This window comes from Danio rerio, chromosome 18, assembly GCF_049306965.1.
Source record: "Danio rerio strain Tuebingen ecotype United States chromosome 18, GRCz12tu, whole genome shotgun sequence".
Lineage (NCBI taxonomy): Eukaryota > Metazoa > Chordata > Actinopteri > Cypriniformes > Danionidae > Danio > Danio rerio.
Genome location: NC_133193.1, coordinates 8,714,645 through 8,737,398, shown reverse-complemented (window position 1 = coordinate 8,737,398; position 22,754 = coordinate 8,714,645). Strand labels below are relative to the sequence as shown.

The window sequence follows — 22,754 nt, the reverse complement described above, 5'->3', positions numbered from 1 at the left end:
TACAGCACAATTGTAATTGTTGTTTTTTTTTTCTTTGTTTTTTGTTCACTTAAACATTGTGTTTTTAAGGAGCATGGTTATCAGCAATGGTAATAACAGAATTCTTACACATTAACTGATGACGGTATGAAACAAATGAAAGAAATCCAAATAATATATATATATATGCAAACATATACAGAAACCTGTCAGTACAAAAGCATGAAAGGGGAAAAAAAGATATACAAAATGTCAGAGAAAAAAGTAAATCACATAGCTCACCATCACACAACTCCAATCTGTTCATCAAGTTTGCAGATGACATGACTGTTGTCATCAACAAAAGCGATGAGAAAAACTACAGAAGCGAGGTGAACCGTCTAGCCGAGTGGTGCAGAGACAAGTCTCTTTTTGAATGTGGAGAAGACGAAGGAGATTGTTGTTGACTTCAGGAAAGTGCACACTCTGCATGCTCCCCTGACCATCAACGGTGAATCTGTAGAGCAGATTAGCTGCTCACTAGATTTGAGGTCAAACACTGTACGACTCCAATGCATTGATATTGAACAAAAACATGGTAAAGCCACACAACGCAATACTAGGAACTGTTACAACAAATATTCTTTTTATTATAACAGTTCAACTCCCTCTGATTTATAAACGTTTCGATTGCTGTTGTTTAGTTTGAGATGACTGAAGTAGTTAATTCTAGGTGCCATCTGCTGGATAGATGCATTAATGCAATTTAAATTAAAAACAACTTGAGAAATTCAGGCATTTTAAAGTCATTGAAAAATATATAAAGGTAAACGTGACACCTGAATTTAAATGGAGTTCATTGGGGAAAGAAAATGCCAATATTACTTAATCTCCAATTACAAGCACATGATGCCATACTTGCCCTGTTTACTATTGCACTGTAAAATGCTGGGTTCCACACAATCGATTTGTGTTGGGACAACATGAAGGAATTAAGTTCACTTAGTTTAGTAACTTAGTTTACAAATTAAAGTGCATTAAACAAAAAAACTGTTGTGTTGTTTTCAGCTCATTTAAACATGACAAATTATCCTTTGTAAACATTTATTAATCACTCCTATATCAGTAAATTTGTGCAATTCTATTTATTTCATCAGCATAGATCAGAGGTGCCCAAATTAGGGCCCGTGGGGCAAAGCTGGCCACTGAAAACCTTTAATTTGGCCCGTCATCCCATCTGAAAACAGAGGGAGAAATTTTGGGCACTACAAAAAATACATCCGAGTTAGCGAGATCACAAACCTCAGTTTACGATGGGGCATGGCCAGAGGCGCTGTAATGTTATAACAAAGGCTTTCTGGTTGTGTGGAGCTGATCTGCAAATCACAGCTTATTATGTTAGATGACCAATCAGAGCCGGGTCTTCAGAGTAACAAGGAAATATGACAGTTGTGTTTATGTTAGCTGAGTATATAATCAAAGTAAGATATATAAAAATAACATGATTTTTTACAAATGAAGCATAAGCAAGCACACATTATTTTGCACTCATAAACACAACCAAGCCTTACAATAACACTTTGGACCACCCCTATAATGTAATAAAGGTTGATATATTTACCTTAGGCCCACGGCTCTCAATGATATTTGGTTTTTGGCCGAAAAAATTTTGGGCACCCGTGGCATAGATAATCTAGTTTGGTTTTGTCCAGCATGTCTGTTAAAAATCAGCAAATGTTTCATGTTAATATTACTTTCAGCAAGGATCTATTAAAAGTTAAGGGTAAAAAAAAACCTTTAATATTATTATTAGATTTTTTTTATTTGTTTACTATTGCACTGTAATAAATGCTGGGTTGCACACAATCGATTTGTGTTGGGATAACATAAAGGAATTAAGTTCACTTATTAGTTTACAAATTTAATTAGATTAAACAGAAATAATTAAGTTGTGTTGCTTTCAGCTCATTTAAAACAGGTAGTTTAAACAGCAAAAGTCATTTTAGAGTGTGATTATACAAAGGCATTTTTTTACACATTTGTAATTTTTACTTTTTTTTTTTTAATGAATTTAAATTTTTACGAGCCTTGCTTTGCGACCATGCAAGCCAATGGCTACCGTTAACAAAAAATCTTCAAAATATCTTTTGTATTCAAAAGAAGGAAAAAAAACTTGCAATAAACTTCTAAAAAAAAAAAAAAACGTGATCAAGTAAACCCTCATTTTTGTGTGAACTATCCGCTTTAGGTCCAAAACAGATTCCACACAAACAGGTCATGATTATCTTTTATTCTAAAACAATATCATACATATAATACACAAACAAATTTATAATGATATTAGGGTAAAATAGATTGTATCTGTTACACATAAGTTTAAGAAAGCAAACCATTTCAACCAGACATGGAATTCATCGATGACGTTAAGTCTGCATTCAGAAGTCACATTCAATCACCAATAATGATAAGCTCAAGAAACTCGCCCGAGCGGAACGTTTTGGACATAAAACACGTCAATTGTAACTTTAAATCATAAATGAAAAGAATTTCATTGCGTCGCCGTGGCTAAAGGACATCCCGTTCCCTTTGACCCCTTCCTACATTAAAACCTGTGTTCTGGGTCACTCAAACATTTGCCACAAACCACAACGGATTGAGAGGGAAGCAAACCTATAAAAAGAAAGTGAACCTTTTCATGCCATTCATGCCATGTGCTGCTGATGTTGGAAACTGAGATCCAGAATGAAGTTAACTCATGCAGATAATGTTTAGAAGGACCACGAGACTCTACAGCGGATAACGCAACGTAACAGACTTTACAACATTGCATATCTAGTAGGATTGATGGAAATGAATGGCTTTGATTCGCCAGTCGACTCCACATGTTGTGAATGAAATATTACTGACCTCCAGTGAGCTTAACGACAATCTCCTTAACACAAATTTCCAGCAAAACAATCCAATAGCAAAACCAATAACTCACTGATCAAACACTCCAGTGTTTCTGGTTTTGCTTGACGCCCTCCTGAAAAACTGAAAATGCAGCAAAATTATTTTTTAAAAAGCTGTTTTTGTCTGAACGAAATAAAATAAAAAAAAACAGATAAACGTGGGCAAAAGAGTGTGTTGTAGAAAAGAGCGCAGAGTTTTTGATGGTTTTTCTCCAGCTTCCCGCTGTGCCACACACACACACACACTTAATTCAATTCTAAGAGGAGTCTCTAGCTTTTCCATTGGTTTATACGCACCATCTAGGACCCTAAAAGGCACACACTAGCGTTTGGAGAGCTCATTTGATAACCAGTCCAGTCCTTCATAGAGTCCAGTGCCCTGTGTTGCGCAGGTTGCTTGAACATACCACTGCAAGAAGCCCAGACAGAAAACATCAGACAAAACGTACAGCTATATATATATACATATATATATATATATATATATATGTGTGTGTGTGTGTGTGTGTGTGTGTTTATATATATATATATATATATATATATATATATATATATATATATATATATATATATATATATATATATATATATATATATATATATATATATATATATATATATATATATTTAATATGTTTCATGAAAATCGTACATACATTTAAATATCTATGTAACAATATCTAACTTATAGTTTGGATGCTATCCAGCATGAATATTTATAAATAGTTTTTAACACCACGTAATAATAATAATTCTTGCACATATAACAACAACAGTCAGAATGATAGATTTATTTCTGGTGAATCATGTGAGATTAACATGTAATGGCTGCTGAAAATACTTATAATCATATAAATTAATATTTTTTAATAGAAAATATTTCAAATGTAATAATAATAACACTAAAATTAATAATTCACAATTCTATTGGTTTCGTTTATTTAATAAATAAGGAAATGCAGCCTTGGTAGATGTAAGAGAAATCTTTCAAAATAAATTAACAATCCCACCATGATTTTTTAAATGTATACAAAGAGGGCGAATTAGGGGTGTGCAATATTATCGTAGTTGTTTTGACAATGTGCAAACTGGCACCATCAAATGTGTTGCTCAATTTGTTCAAAACAATAATGCAAAAGCATTTCAGAACCATTTGTCATATGATTAGCATATTTAAACGTAGTTAGCATGACCCTACAATTAAGGTTATGATTATGAAATAAAAATATATCCCTGTATGTGGTTTTTTGTTATTCTTAAGAAATCACATATCTACAAAAACATAACAAGCAAGAGTGCCATTTTCTCAAATACTTTCTTATACAACAATACAATAAACAAGCAAACATGTTGAGCAAGACTGATTACTTATCAACTGACAGTTTCAATCATGTGCTCGGATCATTTAATAAAACAGGGAATTACTCATGACCTCATGAGGTTTAGTGTCATCACTCTGCCACAGGCCTAAACAAGCCAGAAAATCAAAACACAAAAAAATAAAACAAAACTCTCTGGATATGAAGTTTAATTATTTTTATAAAAAAATATTTGGTAGGTGATTAGGTTGATACTGTGTATAGACTTTAAGAATTTTAAATAAATCAAGAATTTTTTGTAAATACTGCATGGCACGGTAGCTCAGTGGTTAGCACTGTCGCATCACAGCAAGAAGGTTACTGGTTCGAGTCTCAGATTGACCAGTTGGCATTTCTGTGTGGAGTTTGCATGTTCTCCGTGTTAGCGTGGGTTTCCTTTCAGGTGCTCTGATTTCCCCTACAGTGCAAAGACATGCATTGGATGAACTTAATTGGCCGTAGTGTATGAATGTTTCCTGATATTAGGTTACGACTGGACGGGCATCCGCTGCATAAAACATATGCTGGAACAGTCGGCGGTTCATTCCGTTGTGTCGACCCCTGATAAATAAGGGACTAAGCCGAAGGAAAACGTATGAATAAATTAATAGAATATTGCACACCCCCAGTATATACATTAAAATAACATCCCTCAAGCCTTATGACATTTAATCAAGTATTAGTGTTAGTGTGTTGTATGCGTGTACCGTTCTGCTGCGTAGGCTCTGCAGGCCGAGTTTGTCTGTGAGTTCACTGACAGCCATGGCGTTAGGCAGATCCTGTTTGTTTGCAAAAACCAGAAGCACGGCGTCCCTCAGTTCATCTTCCTGCAACTGCACATATGCACAGGAAAAGACGTAGATGAGGCAACTTAACCACATTAATCACACAAACAAACATCCGTATCCACTGTACGGGGTTGCTGGAAGTGGGACGTTCACAATGATAAATGTTTACCATTTTAGAAAGCTCCTCTGCAGATTCTGCTACTCTCTCTCTGTCATTGCTGTCCACTACAAAGATTAAACCCTGAGAACAGACAAACAAACCATTTAGACTTAGAGTTAAAAAGCAGGATATGATTAGCTTAACATAGCACATTTGTGTCTCTTAATCGAGATCCTACCTGTGTGTTCTGAAAATAGTGTCTCCACAGGGGACGAATCTTGTCCTGACCGCCGACGTCCCACACAGTGAAGCAGATGTTCTTGTATTCAACAGTCTCTACATTAAAACCTGCCCAATAAAAATATAGTATTTTAACATACAACATTCAACAGTGAAACAGTTCTGCTTTTTTATGAAACACTGGCTGAAAACTTAAGTGGTGTAAGACAGGACAGTCAAGCAATCAAAGAAACCACAAGTATGATGACAAGTTGATTGTGACATATTCTTAAGATAATACAGTCCTATAAGGCCCTTTTTATGAGTTTGCAAGTGTCAGCTAGGTCAACCAATAAACTTTCAGTATAAAATTACAAAGATGTTTTATTACACAAGTTACAAATGCCTTTATTTAAGCTAAAGCAAAAATCACACTCTTTTTGTGCATCTCTTTTAAATGCAAATGAGCAGCTACCACCCACCCCCTTTCCAGAAAAGGGCGGAGCCTTTACAGCTCATGTCTCGTTTACTCAGGCAAACAGGAAACAAAACAATGGCCTCCATTTTAATGTTTTGTCTATTTTAACTAAATAGTACAATAAATAATATCAAAAAACACAAAATAAAAATGTGCTGATGTAAACAAAAACAATTGGTAATACTGAGCTTGTAATTTTTCCAAGAGTTAGCCTACTGAATTATTCACCCAAGGTATTATTCACTCAAAAATGTCAATTCTATTTTCATGAACTATGTTGCATAATAAAATTTCAAACCCAAAATTGAGCCTTTACAGCTCATGTCTCGTTAACCCAGAAAAACAACAACAACAAAAAAAACAATATGCATTTGAATGTTTTGTCTATTTAAACTGGGGATGTAACGATACAGCTTAATATCAAAAAACGCAAAATAAAAATGTGCTGATGTAAACAAAACACTTTTTTTTTCCTCAAGAGTTACCCTACTGAATTATTCACCCAAGGTATTATTCACCCAAAAATGTCCATTCTGTCTTTATGTACTATGTTGCATAATGAAATTTTAAGCCGAAAATTCTTATGTGAGCAGACATGCTTGGGATTTGTTTACTACAGAGAGAAACTTTTTTTAACCACTTTTAAGAAATAACAATAATAATACTAATACTCAACTTATTCATAGCATATAACATTGAGTTAATAACATATCGCTGATTCAGTATCAAGATATGTTTCAAATCGTAACCTGAAGGTATCGTTACACCCCCATTTTTCAAAACTACGATTTGAGTGCACAGAAAAAAAAGCACACCGAAAAATTGACTGCCTTTGTTTAAGCTAAACCAAAAATCACACCCTTTTTGTGCATCTCTTTAAATGCAAATGAGCTGATACAACCCACCCCCTTTCCAAGAAAGGGTGAAGTCTTTACAGCTCGCTTGCTCAGGCAAACAGCCAAACAAAACAACGGTATGCATTTTAATGTTTTGTCAATTTTACTTAGGGATGTAACGATACATCATAATATTGAAAATCACGAAATAAAAATGTGCTGACATCAACTAAATGGTTCACAATAGTGTTGTTGTTTTCTTGCCAAAAGTTAGCTTACTGAACAGGGCTCGAAATTAACCTTTTTGCTTGGTAGCACCGGTGCTCCTAACTTTAAAAATGTAGGCGCATCAGCCAAAATTTAGTCGCACCCACCAATTATGAGCACCGTTACTACAAGTTTTGTACAAACATATTTATTGTATTTGAAAGCAACACTAAACAAACTAACAAGCAAAAAAAAAAAATATATATATATATATAAATGCAAGCGTGAGGAAAATATGTCTCAACGAAATCCCGTTATCACAAGAAAATAGATTTTTATAACAGAACTGAGTGAGCAAAAGATACACGGAGCGCACACTGGCCCTGCACGCACTGCTTAAATGAATCTGTTAACGGTATAACTGTGCTGTTCTCACAAGTGCTGTCAGATATTGCACTAATGCTTTTGACACATATTCTAGCTTATTATGTGCATACATGATAATAGCAATAGCGGTTTATTTTTATGAGTAGCGATATTAGTTTACTCAATGCAAGCCCGTTCGCGATGGTGTACGTGGTGTTCAATTTGACATATAACTGTCCCTTGCATGGCGGACAGCATCTGGCAATTATATGAAGGATTAAACAGAAGCTCTCGTGCTAGATGTGGCAAACAGTTACCTGAAAACTCCATCCCACAGACTTTTTATAGCCAATGGAAGTCTTCTACTCTTGGAAAAGTGTAGATAGTGGATTAACATTTAGCACATGATCACTACTAAGATGTTTCAGTATTTATAACTTTAGATGTCATGGTTTCTAAAACAAAATCTGTCTGTGTTATCTTCATTCTCCTCTTCAGCGCTTTACAATTTTTCGCGGTAGTAGCTCTCTCTCTGTCACCCAAGCCAGAAGCGCTGACTGAGTGATTGACAGCTGATATTAACCAATCATTCGCGTTCAGTGCTAGAGCAGTGGGCCAATAAGAAGAGCGTGAAGGCGGGGCACGCATTACGGACTTGGATTTGTTTACTGCAGCAAGTTAACATGACAACAGTTTTAAACCATTCCCGAGCGCTGCGTTTCGCGTTGCAAGTGCAGAGATGCATTCTGCGTGAATGTCTCCCGAATCCGCGCATGTGGTGAACATTTTACAGTAAAAACTGGTCGCACATAACAATTTTAAGCACTCGCAGAAATGCTCCCAAATATATTTTAAGGTCGCATAGATAAAATTTCGGGCGCATATGCGACCAAAATGGTCGCAATTTCGAGCCCTGCTGAATATATAAAGGTATAATACAAACAAAAATGTCAATTTTGTCTTCATGTATCCTTTTGCCTAACGACATTTCATGACCAAAAAATTGCATGTGCGGTTTGTTTACTACAGAGAGAGAGAACTTTTTTTTATTTTAACTTTGTTTGAGAAATAATAATAATATTCAATCTTTTTTTATAGAATATATCATATCGCTGTTTCAATATGGAGATACTTTTAAAATCATGACTTGAGGGGTTCATTACACCTCTATATTTTTAAATCTTAAAATATGATTTACTGAGTGCACAGACAAAGCACACACAGAAACATCAACTCTCAGATGGCACATTACGCAAGTATTAAACTAGCTTCTCATTCACATCAACTGGCAAATACACACAAGGTCAAAACACACAGGTTCAGATAGAGAAGAGATCAAATTTATCAGTACATCCCATCTATCTGTAGACGTGAAGACAACACACTATTAATGCAAATCCATCTAGGGCTGCACAATATATCTATATATCTTCGATACTGCAATGTGCACAAGTCACATCACAAGAAATGCAATGTTCAGTCTGAATTAAAGTTGACCAGGAGCTACAGAATTGCATTCAATTACTGTATTTATAGGGAATTTATACAAAAATAATTCTTAGACTTTTGTCTCATTTCTAGTCCAAATATCTACATTTCAAAGCAAAAATGAATTAATTATTGCACTTACTCCACTGGCAGATAATTTAGCCTGTTTTAAGTTAATATCTCTAATATTCAAAACAATATCTGTACTGTTTAGATATTTGGACTGGTAAAGACAAGCATTTTTTGCATTGTCATTATTTAATGTACCTGAATACTGTTAAGACTGATCCAGAAAACGGTCAAACACTGCTATTCAAATTATCTTGTGAAACTGTATTCATAATATTGCAATATTTAAAATCGCAGAAAAATAAAATATCGTAAAGTCAAATTTTCCAATATCGTGCAGTCCTAAATTCAACCCCAAATATTAAAATTCAAGATATAGTGTTGTGCAAATTCCTTGACCAAACCTCAAGCCTACAAATGAAGCATTTCATAAGAGGCTTCCTAAAAGTGCTTGCTGATAAAGAAAGTATCTTGACTCAAATAGCAACATTGCAGATTAAACAGAAGTTGAAAGCATAACAGAAACCTCTTAAAGGAAGACAGAAGCAAAAGAATTTCATGAAGAAGTTCCCAGTGGATGACAGATTACTCATATGACCATTGCTCAAAAAACAAGACAATGGCCTCAATCTACCCATGAGAACTGCTTTGAGGTCATAAAGTCAAATTCTATGGTGTCACATGAACAACAGTCCTGTCCTCTTACCTATTGTTGGAATTGTGGTCACGATTTCGCCAAGTTTCAGTTTGTACAATATTGTGGTTTTCCCTGCAGCATCCAGACCCACTGTAAAACAACAATGTATATGATGGGAACGAGGTTTCTTCCAACTTTATAAAACAGAAAATGACAGTCACAAATCTTTAATTTCATTAATGGAACTAAATGTTACAATTCTAATAAATATACTGGAATATAATGAGGAATATGTAGTAACGCCATTTTAACATATTGCTTTATGCTTTAATAAGCTCCAGTTTAACATTGACTATGAGACTAAAACACTGAAAAGCGTAACTTTGATTAGAAGCCCATACTGTAGAGCAGGGGGTGTCAAACTCAGTTCCTGGAGGGCCGCAGACTTTTACAAACTTACCTGTAGGTCTCAAACAAGCCTGAAGGACTCAATTGGTTGGATCAGATGTGTTTCATTAGGGTTAAAACTAAACTGTGCAGAAATGCGAGTTTGACACCTGTGCTGTACAGATACATAGGCATGGGACGATAGCCGTTTTTTCAAGGTATACTGCGGTTTGGAAAAGTGAAGGTTTTATAAACGAAAAAATGTTCAGTAATACTATTCCCAAGGTATATATAAGGCCAACTTACAAGGTATTTTAGGCCAACAGTATCTTCAGCTGAAAAATTATCCAAAGATGCTGTTTTAAATTGTAAAGAAATCTGTGTTTTTGAAACTAATGAAGACGGCAGAAGTCAGAAGTGAACGTTAACTGTTCCAAAATATTATAAATCTTTAAAAATAATAATAATAATAATAATTTTTTAAAGGAGAAAATTTTTTGTTTGTTTTTTTTAACCAGACATTTAAAAAGAACATATTTTAAAGCAGTAATCACAATACTGTGATATTTTTATACAAGGTTATCATACTGTCAGAATCTTGTAGCCCATGCCTACATATACAGTATTTACAATATTTCTGAAAAATATATTAACTCGCATATAGAGAGATACACAGTGATGACTTTCGCTCAAATCAAAAGCTCTAAAACTCGAATTTTATTAATATTTCTGGATTAATACATTTAAAAATTTGTCAAAAATAAAAAACATTTAGGGAAGCTAAAAAGCTAATTATTCCATAAACGTGATGTCTTGAGAACTGAATATTTTATTGATAAATTATATCTTGTAAATATAATACATTAAAATATGTACAATGTCAAAATGAAGGTGGTTTTTACGACGAATACAAGTAATACATGTCATATGATACATTTGATGGTCAAATAAATGACATAATAAACGATATACTATACACAACACTAAAGTAAACTGCATTATATATACACTACACTTCGATATAATTCTCCAAAACAGTCAAAACTGTTTATTGTTTATAAACTGACAGAAATATTGATCATAATCACTTTATTTTAAGCATTTGACATCATATTTCAAACACTTCAATAGTACAATACATGACAATTTCAGTTTGCTGTACTTTAAATATTGTTTAATTTAAACGAGAGGAGACAGCTGCAGTTTTCTGTTTAATTTGCCAATTTCTGCGATATGACTCAATTGCGAAAGTTGGCTAACGCCGCTAGCTAATTAGCTTAAGCTAGCATTAGACTCAACACTCACCCATGAGAATTCTCATCTGTTTCTTTCCAAACAGCCTGCTAAAGAGCGACGAGATGGTCAGACCCATGGCGAAGCACACTAATCACCTAAAACTACGAGGTTTCTCCTAATGTCTAAAGTTTTGTCTGTGTGATGCTCGTCTAGTGTCAGGAAACCCAATCACATCTGCGCTTGCGTAATGCCACGTCACGGCCGCCGTGGAAGAAATGACGCCACGCCACTTCCGATGTGGAGATTTTCACAACTCTTTAAAAATAATAATAATTATAATATATATATATATATATATATATATATATATATATATATATATATATATATATATATATATATATATATATATATTTACAAACATAATACAAGAGAAAACATCTCACAACAATTATAAACGAAATAAATAAAATAAGATGAGAGAAATTATCTCAGTTATACGAAGTATAAACAGATGCCAGGGTTAAAAAAATAAATAAATAGGTAAGATAATAATAATAAACTTTTATTCAATCAACTGAAATTTATATAATGCTTCATATGCTTTTTTTTTAGCTTTTCTGTTTTTAACGTTACATAGTGTAGCATCATATTGTTTAATCTCCTTTATAAAATGAACACAATTTGACTAAGCTTTGGCCCATTTCTTGACATGAATAAGGTATTTTGCAATTTATATTATTAGTTGTATAAGAAAATAGGTTGTACTTTTTGAATAAATTCCATCTTGTATGCAAATACGACATCAAATAACCCAATTTGTATAAGTGTACCAAATGTCCTTAAAATAAAGTTAGAAACATCAATCCAAAAAATCCTGAGTATACACACTGGAAAAACAGATGAGTAGCAGATTCTTTAACAATACTACAAAAATCACAAGAGTTCTCTCTATCAACTTCAAACCAGGGGCGAACTGGCCATCTGGCAAATAACAAAAGGGCCAGACTTTTTTTTTTTTTTTTTAAGTGGCCGGTATGCTATTTTTATTTATTTTATTTTTATAGGCTTATGTATTGTTTTTACATGCAGGCAGCTTTAATTACTTTTTTTTTTTTTTTAAATCAGATCTTTAAAAAAAAGCAATCCATACGTTTGGGTTTTTACCAGATCTTTATTTTCTCACAGGGGTGGACCTTGTGGCACAGTTCAAGCAAGAGTACGGCATTTGCCGCAGTAGGGAAGTGTACAAGATCAGAAAGTCCTGCTCAGGAAATGAGGACAGTATCGTTTTTACTGGAGTGTCCGATACAAAATTCTCACCCAATGCACCTCGATCGCTGATATTAAAAGGCGCCAGCACAAATACATACACGCATCTGTTTGACATGAAAAGAAACATGGAGAAAGCTGGAAAAAAAAAGGAAACTAATCATCCTCGTCCAATCCACCATGTCCGAAAATCAAGCAAGCTAATGTGATCTGTTCAAAAATGCTTTCAACTCAAACATTTACTTCCATATTGTTCAGTGGAGGTATTTCATATCAAAGAACATTGGGCTAATCAATGGATGACTCCATATTGCTATCAATACTTCATGTACCATTCTGTTGTCACTTCTCAAAGCTGTCCCTGCAACAAAAGTTAGCATGTAGCTCCTGGAATAAAATGAACAGCCATGAAAGGGAATGTTCATAGGGCGGCGAGTCCTGTGATTGGCTAGTCAAATTAGGCAGCACTGCAACCGAGATCTCAAAGTGAGCGTTAATGCACAACAGCTTCTTCCTGGCATTTACTCAATCCTATCATTTGTTTTTAAGCTACAAATACTCCAGACTTGCATGAGAGGGACGCCCCGAGCTGGAATTCCTCCCCTTTGTGCCATAATGCTCTCACAGTTATCAAGTAAACGTGCAATTTAAGCATTATCTTACAGTCAAGAAAACAATCAGATTTGTAAGGAGAAACAAAATTAAAAGAACATTAGTAGGAATACAGCATAGAAAAAAGACAGATAAGATAGATTAGACATGATGCTGAACACTTGATAGCTCCTCCACACACACACACACACACACACATTCACACAAGTTCTTCAAGACAGAGTCGATCAATGGACACACTCCGTCTTTCTAAAGTTCACACACATCTGGGACCCTAACAGGCACACACTAGCGTTTGGAGAGCTCATTTGATAACCAGTCCAGTCCTTCATAGAGTCCAGTGCCCTGTGTTGCGCAGGTCGCTTGAACGTACCACTGTGGAAAAAAGTAGACAACGGAACATTTAAATGCAGTCATTGTTTATGGTTGCATGCATGCTGGGAGTCAAGCAGGTTAGGTGTGTGTGTGTGTGTGTACACGTGTTTTTGTGACATATCAGGACACAAATCAGTATGACATGGGTATGACACAGGTATTACAAAAAGGAGGTGAAATATGAGGACATTGGTGAGCCCAAAGCTTATAAATCCCACAGGATGAGTTTAATCAGAGAGTAAAGCTGTACACTAGAGATCTGCGCGGGACTAAATTTTGAATCCTGATACCGCCAAGTATTAGCCCGACCGCTCCCGCTTATATTCAGCATTTGTTGTCCCGCTCCCCGCCCCATTTTTTACCCGCCACGCCCGATCCCGCTAAAGAGCGGGGGTGGGAGGGGGTTCCTCTCACCTCTCATTCGCGCGCCCACAAATACACGCACACATCAACAAACAACCTAAACACAGCAAATATTGCTAGACGGCCTGCTCCCGTGCAAAATTAAAGCAGTTACCGACCACTCCCGCGCTTAATTCGGAAATCTATTCCCCCGCCTCGGAAATCTATTCCCCCGCCTCAGAAATCTGGTCGGATCTGTCTCGTGGGACAGCCGCGGGAATGCAGACCTCTACTGTACACTGTCTCCTGTGGTGGTTGGGGTTAGGGTGGGGGCAATACAATATACAGTTTGGACAGTATAAAATGAATGGGAAACCTATGTAATGTACTCACTTTTTACAAAAACAAACATGTGTGTGTGTGTGTGTGTTTGTGTGTGTGTGTGTGTACCGTTCTGCTGCGTAGGCTCTGCAGGCCGAGTTTGTCTGTGAGTTCACTGACAGCCATGGCGTTAGGCAGATCCTGTTTGTTTGCAAAAACCAGGAGCACGGCGTCCCTCAGTTCATCTTCCTGCAACTGTATAAAGAAAGTGAAAGAGAGTGTGATGAAGGCTTAATCTAGTTGAACATTTAATGTCTTCAACAAACACACAAAAAAACAATAAATAAATGCTAAAAATTGTTTAATAATCTATATCAGGGGTGTCCAAACTCGGTCCTAGAGGGCCGGTGTCCTGCAGAGTTTAGCTCCAACATGCCTACTAAGAAGTTTCTAGTATATCTAGAAAGTACTTGATTAGCTGGTTCAGGTGTGTTAGATTAGGGTAACAGCTAAATTCTCCAGGGGCCTCATGTATCAATGTTGCGTACACACAAAAACGTTGAGTATGCCAGGTTTCACGCTCACGTAATGTAATGTATTTATTTATGTAATACCATGTCAGCAACCAAGGCTATCTTCATGGCAGGAATCTTTCAACAATAAATATACAATTTAAAAATCAACAAACAAAATAAAACATAAATTAAATAAGATTTTTTGTGTTAATACATGATAAAAATTATAAAATCTTTTCTGGTTTCACTTTGTCAAAAATGTCCTTAAAAGAGTTAATTTCATAAAAAGTCCTTCTGGAATCAGTAAAAGCAGGACAGTCCAGTAAAATATGTTTTACAGTAAGAGGAGTTTTCCAGCACAAACACTGAGTAGGGTTTTCACCTTGGAGCAAAAAACCATGTGTTATTCTCGTATGCCCAATACGACATCTAGTAAAAACTACTTGATCAAATCGATTCTTAAAATGTCTTAAAATTCTGTGCGAATCTTCAGGTTGGATTTCATGTAATGTATTGTTTTCTAATGCATCCCATTCCTTTTGCCACTTGTTTAAAATGTAAGCGTTGATAAAAGGTTTCATCTCTGACGGAGGAATTTTCACGCTCACGTTTGGATTTACTAACGATGAAATAAATGTGAGAATGTGCGTTGGTCCGCGCCAACTTCATGTCTGGCGTCCGTGTATTTCTTGTGTGTGTTTGTTTTATTTCCATTGGCGAATCCTGGAGGCAGTTATGTTAAATTGCACACTACAAAGTTTATTTTATTTTATTGAGCGTAATTATTTAACTGCATATCAGGAGACCGCGGTTAGCCATTAAAGACGTGGCTGTTAACCCTAACAAATCTAACCAAGAGCGCAGATACAATGATGTCCATTCTCGCACTCGGTCAGCGGGCGATTGGGCAGCTGAAATGCCGGTGGCACTGCCTTGATAAGAGCGGAGGGGTGCTGCTATACCGCCCTAACAAAGTGTTCCTCTAATACATCTGTGTCTCCCACAGACATGGACACTACTCCAGACAGTAAAGTGTTGCCCACAATTGAGGCAACTCTCTCCTCAAAGGGTGTTAATTCAGCATCCCGTTCGCCTGCCTGTTCGGTCCACACTTTGACGGTGCACCGGTGTTCTCTTAACCTGCACCTTTACATCGAACCATTTCTTTTTTAATTCACTCACAGTGCGATGTTCAGACCCCACTGCTTTGACCGCGTCAGCTAAACTCTCCCACTCTATTTTTTTCTTCTGTTATTAATTTCGAAGACAAACTTGCAACGAACACAGTTTTTCTCCGGTAAAAGCCAAAGTGGAGTCATTACCATATTCATACAGGCAGGCACGTGCACACATAGGGCTCAATCCTTTTTAGTCTTGGATAGAAAATGCCTTTCCAAAATGATCTAAAGTGCAACAGCGAGAACTAATGATCCCACCTCACGCTCTTAAGTTCACACGCCAAGATATCTATCTATCTATCTATCTATCTATCTATCTATCAATCTATCAATCTATATATATATATATATATATATATATATATATATATATATATATATATATATATATATATATATATATATATATATATATATATCGTATTTAAACAAAGATGGAGCAACTCTTACCATTTTAGAAAGCTCCTCTGCAGATTCTGCTACTCTCTCTCTGTCATTGCTGTCCACCACAAAGATCAAACCCTGAGAACAGACAAACAAACCATTTAGACTTAAAGTTAAAAAGCAGTCAATAAAGCAGCTGGGTTTCAATAAACTTAGGATAAGATAAGCTTAGGATAAACGTACTCAGAAATGACTAAGAAGCACGTGTGAGTCCTAAACTAGATCTTACCTGTGTGTTCTGAAAATAGTGTCTCCACAGAGGACGAATCTTGTCCTGACCGCCAACGTCCCACACAGTGAAGCAGATGTTCTTGTATTCAACAGTCTCTACATTAAAACCTGCCCATCAGAAGAAAACAGACAGTTTAACAACACTTTAGTTAGGAGTTATAAACATTTATATACATTAACCAGCTAAATTGATTATCTGAATCACGTTGGGCTAGCACTCAGAAACAAAATGAAATAACATTAACACATTATTATTGATCATTTCTGTAAAAGCTAGTGGTGCTGCAGTACGACAGCAACAGCTGCTAAAATAGGATTGGTCAGTAATGTTCTTAAGGCAGGCTTTAGTCACAGGCACATTAACAGTAGTAGTTTTCCCACCTTATTTCAACTCCAAAACTCACTTGCAACACTGTAGACAAGTTAAATATTTTGTATTTTAAATGTTTTATTGAATTTTATTGAACTGTTAATAAAAAAAAAACATTTAAGTTTATTAATTTTAAATAATTGTATAAAATGTTAATAAAATTTGAATTCAAATAAGTAATCATTCTAGGTTTTAAAATGACTTCCAACAAAAAAAAAAAAGTATCGCTAAAAAATGGTTAAAACCTAGTGGTTTATACGGACTAAAAACTATTTAATCAATAAATCTGGACTGCACCGTGATATGTCATCAAATTGTTATCAATATTGTAATTGTTCTAAATATGCCTAACAATAGTTGGTGACGCAGTGGCGCAGTAGGTGATGCTGTCGCCTCAATAACAAGGTCACTGCTTCGAGCCAAGGCTCAGTTGGCATTTCTGTGTGGAGGATCACGTTTGATTAATGATTCGTACGAATCACAACCCACAATTCAGAACACACATGACCTGCAGATTAATACATTTTTTAAACTTGTAGATTAATCCTTAATTTGTAACAATTGCAGAGAGATCATCCCTCGCGTGATTCAAATCACATGTATGAAAACATTACAGGCTTTCCTGTAAAATACAATGATAATGAAAGTAGTTGTGGTAGGTTATTCGGGATGTGGAGGGTCTCTTAGGTTATGAAAGGCGTTTTCTGTCACTACTTGTTTAGCCTGCATTACTGCATTTAGTGTAATTCAGCTACAAGATTAATTATTAAAAGATCAGGATCTCAACACCCACGCAACAAATTATAAATTATGGTGATTTGCATTTGTTTATTAATCCTAAGACATTCAGTCCTTAGTCTTGAGTTAGTTATAAACAGTCAAATAACACAGAAGTACTATGAAAACAATTTATAGTTTAGATAAAACCACTGATGTTTAGGTAAAGATTAAAATCATCGTCATATACATTTAAAGGGCCATGACACCCCCCACCTTCGGTTAAAGTCTACTTCAGAATTTTTTCAAAAGATGCATGATTAATGGGCGTGGAGCTCCGCGAGCATCGGGCAGGAGTGGGCGTAGCCAGCAGGGGAGAACGTGAGCGAACAACTATTGTTGTCAGTTAGCTCACAAAATGAGACAAACCGTAAGGAGACGCATGAGTTTATAGTTTACAAAGTTAAAATGCAAAGAAATGAACAGTGATTTAATGCAATGCTACACTTGTTATTCGTAATTTCATATACACATAACCACAATTTATATCATTATAAAGATAAGTGTGTTCATGTAAACCCTATAAATGAGGATTCTCCCTCAATCCCCGTATCCAGCAGACTCATTGCAACAGGTCTCCTGACCTGTCTATTTTAACCGTTAGCCCTGCTGGTAATCTGGAGGATTTAGGCAAACACAGCAGCACAGTGATGTGTCTGAATGTGAACGAACTCCTGATAAAAGACAGCATCCGCCATTCTTCAATTCTCGTGCTGCTCTCGCGACAAAAATGCTTGCATCACACACACAGCTTTGCTGTATGATCAGCCCTGACAAGATCGTGGGGGAAAACATGCAACAAACCGCGTGGATCATGGAAACAAACGCATATGAGCCTTCATGAACGGCTAAATACTGTGTGCCCGTGCCGTGAGTCCGTGACGTGTCTCACAGCTCGGGCTTGACACTGGCAGGTCTGGCAGGTCTCATGAATAATTAAGCAGCCGGCTCTTCTCATAGGATAAGAAAACTCCGCAATGAATAATAATGAGAAACCGACGCGTCATCATTGCACTTGCAGTACTGCGCTACGTCGCCGATTTTGATCCCGCCCCAAAAATCATTTTAAACCCGGAAGCTGAAATTAGCTGACAAAAGCTCAAAATTATCCAGTTTTCCCCACAATTAAAGCTGACAGGTGCTAACATCGTCTTAACTGATGCTCAACATCAGTTAATTTAAAAAAAAAGTTCTCCAGGGTGTCCTGAACCTTTAACTTGACCCTCAAAAATGAAAGCTGTAGGCAGTAATTGCAGTATTTAGCCAATAGGTGGCAACAACCAGCCATCAAAAATATGCCACTGAATGATTCTTCAAAGATGACAAGCAATGATCTAGCAATAATACATTAAGATTTATGAGTGAATAACTGAATCATTTATTGAAAATGAGACTAAAAAGAAATACGGGTCGTGAAAATTAGAATGTTAGATTTATACATTTGGCGTTATCAGCAACAGTCGTAGTAAAAGTGAATTTTTCACACTACTGAATATTTTACTATTTGTTTTTATTCAGCAGACTATTTACACAGCGAATGCCCTTTTTATGCCCTTTTATTTTTAATAAAATTACAAGGTTTTAAGTTCTGTTTGTTAAAACCAAAAGTGTCTTGGAGTACTGTTTTTGTATTAAATGGAAAGCAAATTACATTTGTCTCCTCCCTTTTTGGCTGATCCGAAAAATAGTCCAATCTGTCACAAAAAAAATATCATAATGTGATCTGAACTGTGAGATTTGTGATCCACACTCAGTAGTGGTGTAACGGAATCACGAGAGCTGTGGTCTTCATCATATCATGCAGAACTCTTCCTGAAATCATGTTGATGGATGAGCTGAAGTATTCAACACTTATTATCATGGTAGTACAAAGTGGAAGGATGAAAGGTGTAAAAAGCGAAACAAGACCGCTGAAGCAATTGCTGATAATAAAGGAGTGAGATGAGGCATAAAAATTGTAGCACAACATATTAAAGCGTCGTTGGCGTTTTCTGGTTTCCTATTCAAGCAAACCAGTAATCAAAGGTGTGTGATGTCATTACCATAGACAAACAGGACACAGTCTGTATCACTGGTTAAATTTAAGGATTTCTCTGGATTTTGTACAATCTTCAAAACATTTGGGATGATGCAAGTGCATACACAAGTAAAATAAATTATTCCTTTCTGGTGTTTTTATATAGATATTTTTTAAATCCTACATATTGTGCCTTTAGAGTAATTTTTTTCCCTTAAGGTGAAGTTGGTGTTATATTCAATCATACAGACTTTCTACTTAATAATATATCTTCAGAAAAGTATTATTTGCTAATTCCAAATAGGGAAATCATATCATCGACCAACGACTATCAAAGTATAACATTGCTCAGTCAATTAAACAGTGCTAATGTTGTATAAAACCCACAATGACATCAACAATGTTGTCAGTGGCTGTGATTAGAATAAAGTTTAACCGTGAGCTCATTCAAAGACTTAGGGTGCTTTCACACCTACACTTTTGTTTCGGAACGTATCTCGTTTGCCCAGTTAGCGCGGTTCAATTGGCATATGTGAACAGGGCAATCGCGCTCTGTTCCGCGCCAAAGTAATCGCTCCGAGATCGCTTGAATGAGGTGGTCTCGGCTCGATTGAAACGAACCCTGGAGCGGTTCGATTGCAGTGAGAAAGCGATCCGATCCGAGAGCGGTTATATCACAGTGTTTTATGGATATGTAATAGGCTTACGGCTATATGAAGAGAGAATTATGAGTAGGGCGGGAAGTTTCGAGAGTCTCCGGATGCCCGCAAACAAGTGATGATCTCCCGGTAATCTCGTGTCTCTCTCCCAGTCCTCAAATAGGCATCATCGCGCACCCTTCTCACCCCTCCCCACCGTGTCTCTCCTCAGACACGTCACGCGCGCGCACCCTGTCAATCACCACCAAACCACCACCTCTCCTGACAGCTGAGCGGGACGCTGCAAAATAAACCCTGACACTCTGACCAATGTAAGGAGAGTTTACTCGCACGTGACTTGTTTTAGCTCTTTTGGTCCGATTAGAAACTTTGCAGTGTGAAAGCGAACCGCTCCAAGAGCAAAGAGCAACAATGTAACAATTCTAATCTCTGTTTCGGAACAACTGAATCGATTCACAGGTGTGAAAGCACCCTTAATATTGCGTAAATATACTGATTATTATTATTTTATCCTAAAATGCTGATTGTTAAATGTAGTTTATTCTTATCTATTATTATTATATTTATTGTTTTGTATGAATATGATATACTAAATAGTATCATATATTGAATAATATTATGGTATATTGAATAATATGATAGATTATTTATATTTTAATTAATTATTATATTTAAAAATCTTTTTTACCACAACTATTTACTGTGTTTTTTTATTACATTAGTATGTTACCATTTATGTAACATACTAATATAATTACTGTTTACTATATTATAAACTCTTCAAAATATAGGGAATAATGCAAGTGCATACATCAGTAAAATATATAACCCTGTTCTAGTGTTTTTTTTTTTTTTTATATAGAAACATTTTATTTCTGAAATATTGTGCCTTTAAGAGTAATTTCTTTCATTAAGTATCTTTTCCTTCAATTGAATAGTGCTAATGTTGTTTAAAACCCACAATGACGTCAACAATGTTGTCAGTGACTGTGATTAGGATAAAGTTTAATCGTGAGCTCATTCAAAGACTTAATATTGTGTAAATATACTGATTAATATTTTATCCTAAAATGTTGATTGTTAAATGTAGTTTATTTTGATATAATTTTTATTGATTTATATGAATAATATGATTTACTGAATAATAATATGACATATTGAATATTATATATAATTTATATATTATTTAATTATTATATTAAAAAATATTTTTACCACTACTATTTACTGAGTTTTTATTATATTAGTATGCTGCTATTTGTGTAAATTTTATAAATGCTTTGGCAACACATTTGTCATGCCAATAAAGCAATTACTGAATTGAATATTGTGGAAAAAAGAAGAGAAATTGAGCATTTACAGTTTCCTAATGTAATCTCACCTATAGTAGGGATGGTGGTGACAATTTCTCCCAGCTTCAGCTTGTAAAGTATTGTGGTTTTACCAGCAGCGTCCAAACCCACTGAGAAAAAGAGAAGGAAAACATTTAGTGCCACATTCATTACACTGATGTGATTTTAGCCATTCATACAACCTCAACCGGATGCTAGCAAGCTAACACCAACCACTGGCTAAGAAATATCACATTAACTGCTGAATTTCGTTGTGAATAGAAGGGGAAACACTGACTTACCTAAATATAGACGCAAATAGCATCCATCTTATATTAGAATCAAACATTACAACAGAGGTACATTAGAAATACACAGAGTGTGATGTGTTACAGACACTCACCCATCAGTATCCTCATCTGTTTCTTGCCGAAAAGTCTCCCAAAGAGCGACGAGATGGTCAAACCCATGATGATTTAAAAGAAGCACTTAAACTCTACCGGCAAGCGGAATGATGAAGAAAATGCGCTGATGTGTTTTATTTAATATTCTGTCTCTTTGTGCTCGGTGTCTCGCGGTCGCTTGACGCGTTGCCACGTAAGATGAGGAGCCACCGTGGAAGACTTGGCGTCACTTCCTGCTGGTAGCGAACTCTGGACTGTGGCGTCATAATTATTCATAACTTCCGATATCTTCAGAAACGCCCATGTTTGTTTTGCTGTGTCTGATAGCGTACAGTGGATAAGGAAGCTACATGCTATATGCTATTATAAAGCCTATTGCGAATTGGAACGGTCTGGACAATCTTGTTTTTGGTATTTTTCTATTTATTAGACTAAAAAAGGGGCGGTCATTGGGGCGGCGCGGTGACTCAGTGGTAGCACTGTCGCCTCACACAAGAAGATCGTTGGTTTGAGTCCCGACTGGGTTAAACTTGGGCATTTCTGTATGGAGTGTGCATGTTCTATCTATGTTTGCGTGGGTTTTCTCCGGGTGCGGATTTGGTGATTTGGGGGCCCTAAGCATTACAAGCCATAAGAGCCCAACAGTCCTAAAATGCTCCTTTTATTTTTTTTATTTAGCAGTTTTTTATATCACTCAAACTTCTTTTCTACATTTTATCTTAATGCAATCTCTACATTTTAAATTAATTTAAATATAAATTTCATAAAAATAATTTACAACTAAAAATAATACATGTTATATATATATATATATATATATATATATAT

General features: G+C 35.7%; 3 protein-coding genes across 3 annotated transcripts in view; 1 reads left to right on the top strand and 2 right to left on the bottom strand.

Moving 5' to 3' along the window:
* LOC101882393 (uncharacterized) overlaps positions 1 to 22,754 on the top strand; it is a 771,022-nt gene that overhangs the window by 68,108 nt on the left and 680,160 nt on the right. The window lies entirely within an intron of this gene.
* Positions 2,232 to 11,293, bottom strand: zgc:77650. Its single transcript, NM_199876.1, has 6 exons — positions 11,148 to 11,293; positions 9,525 to 9,605; positions 5,394 to 5,503; positions 5,225 to 5,296; positions 4,975 to 5,100; positions 2,232 to 3,318 (listed from the first exon to the last, which is right to left on the bottom strand). Exons 1-6 carry the CDS (start codon positions 11,212 to 11,214, stop codon positions 3,232 to 3,234), a joined length of 543 nt encoding a protein of 180 aa, NP_956170.1. The 5' UTR covers positions 11,215 to 11,293; the 3' UTR covers positions 2,232 to 3,231.
* On the bottom strand, positions 12,233 to 22,175 carry arf5 (ADP-ribosylation factor 5). Its single transcript, NM_199275.1, is given in 6 exon segments — positions 12,233 to 13,337; positions 14,130 to 14,255; positions 16,144 to 16,215; positions 16,367 to 16,476; positions 21,573 to 21,653; positions 21,926 to 22,175. Coding segments are annotated over 6 exon segments (543 nt in total). The 5' UTR covers positions 21,993 to 22,175; the 3' UTR covers positions 12,233 to 13,250.

What these genes read in the sequence shown, in the direction of transcription:
- zgc:77650 (NM_199876.1), bottom strand. Translation starts at nt 11,214, where the DNA reads ATGGGTCTGACCATCTCGTCGCTCTTTAGCAGGCTGTTTGGAAAGAAA. An exon ending in GACCACAATTCCAACAATAG is followed by an intron (nt 5,504 to 9,524) that starts GTAAGAGGACAG and finishes TTTATTGGGCAG; the next exon opens with GTTTTAATGTAGAGACTGTT. An exon ending in AGAGCCTACGCAGCAGAACG is followed by an intron (nt 3,319 to 4,974) that starts GTACACGCATAC and finishes GGCTTCTTGCAG; the next exon opens with TGGTATGTTCAAGCAACCTG.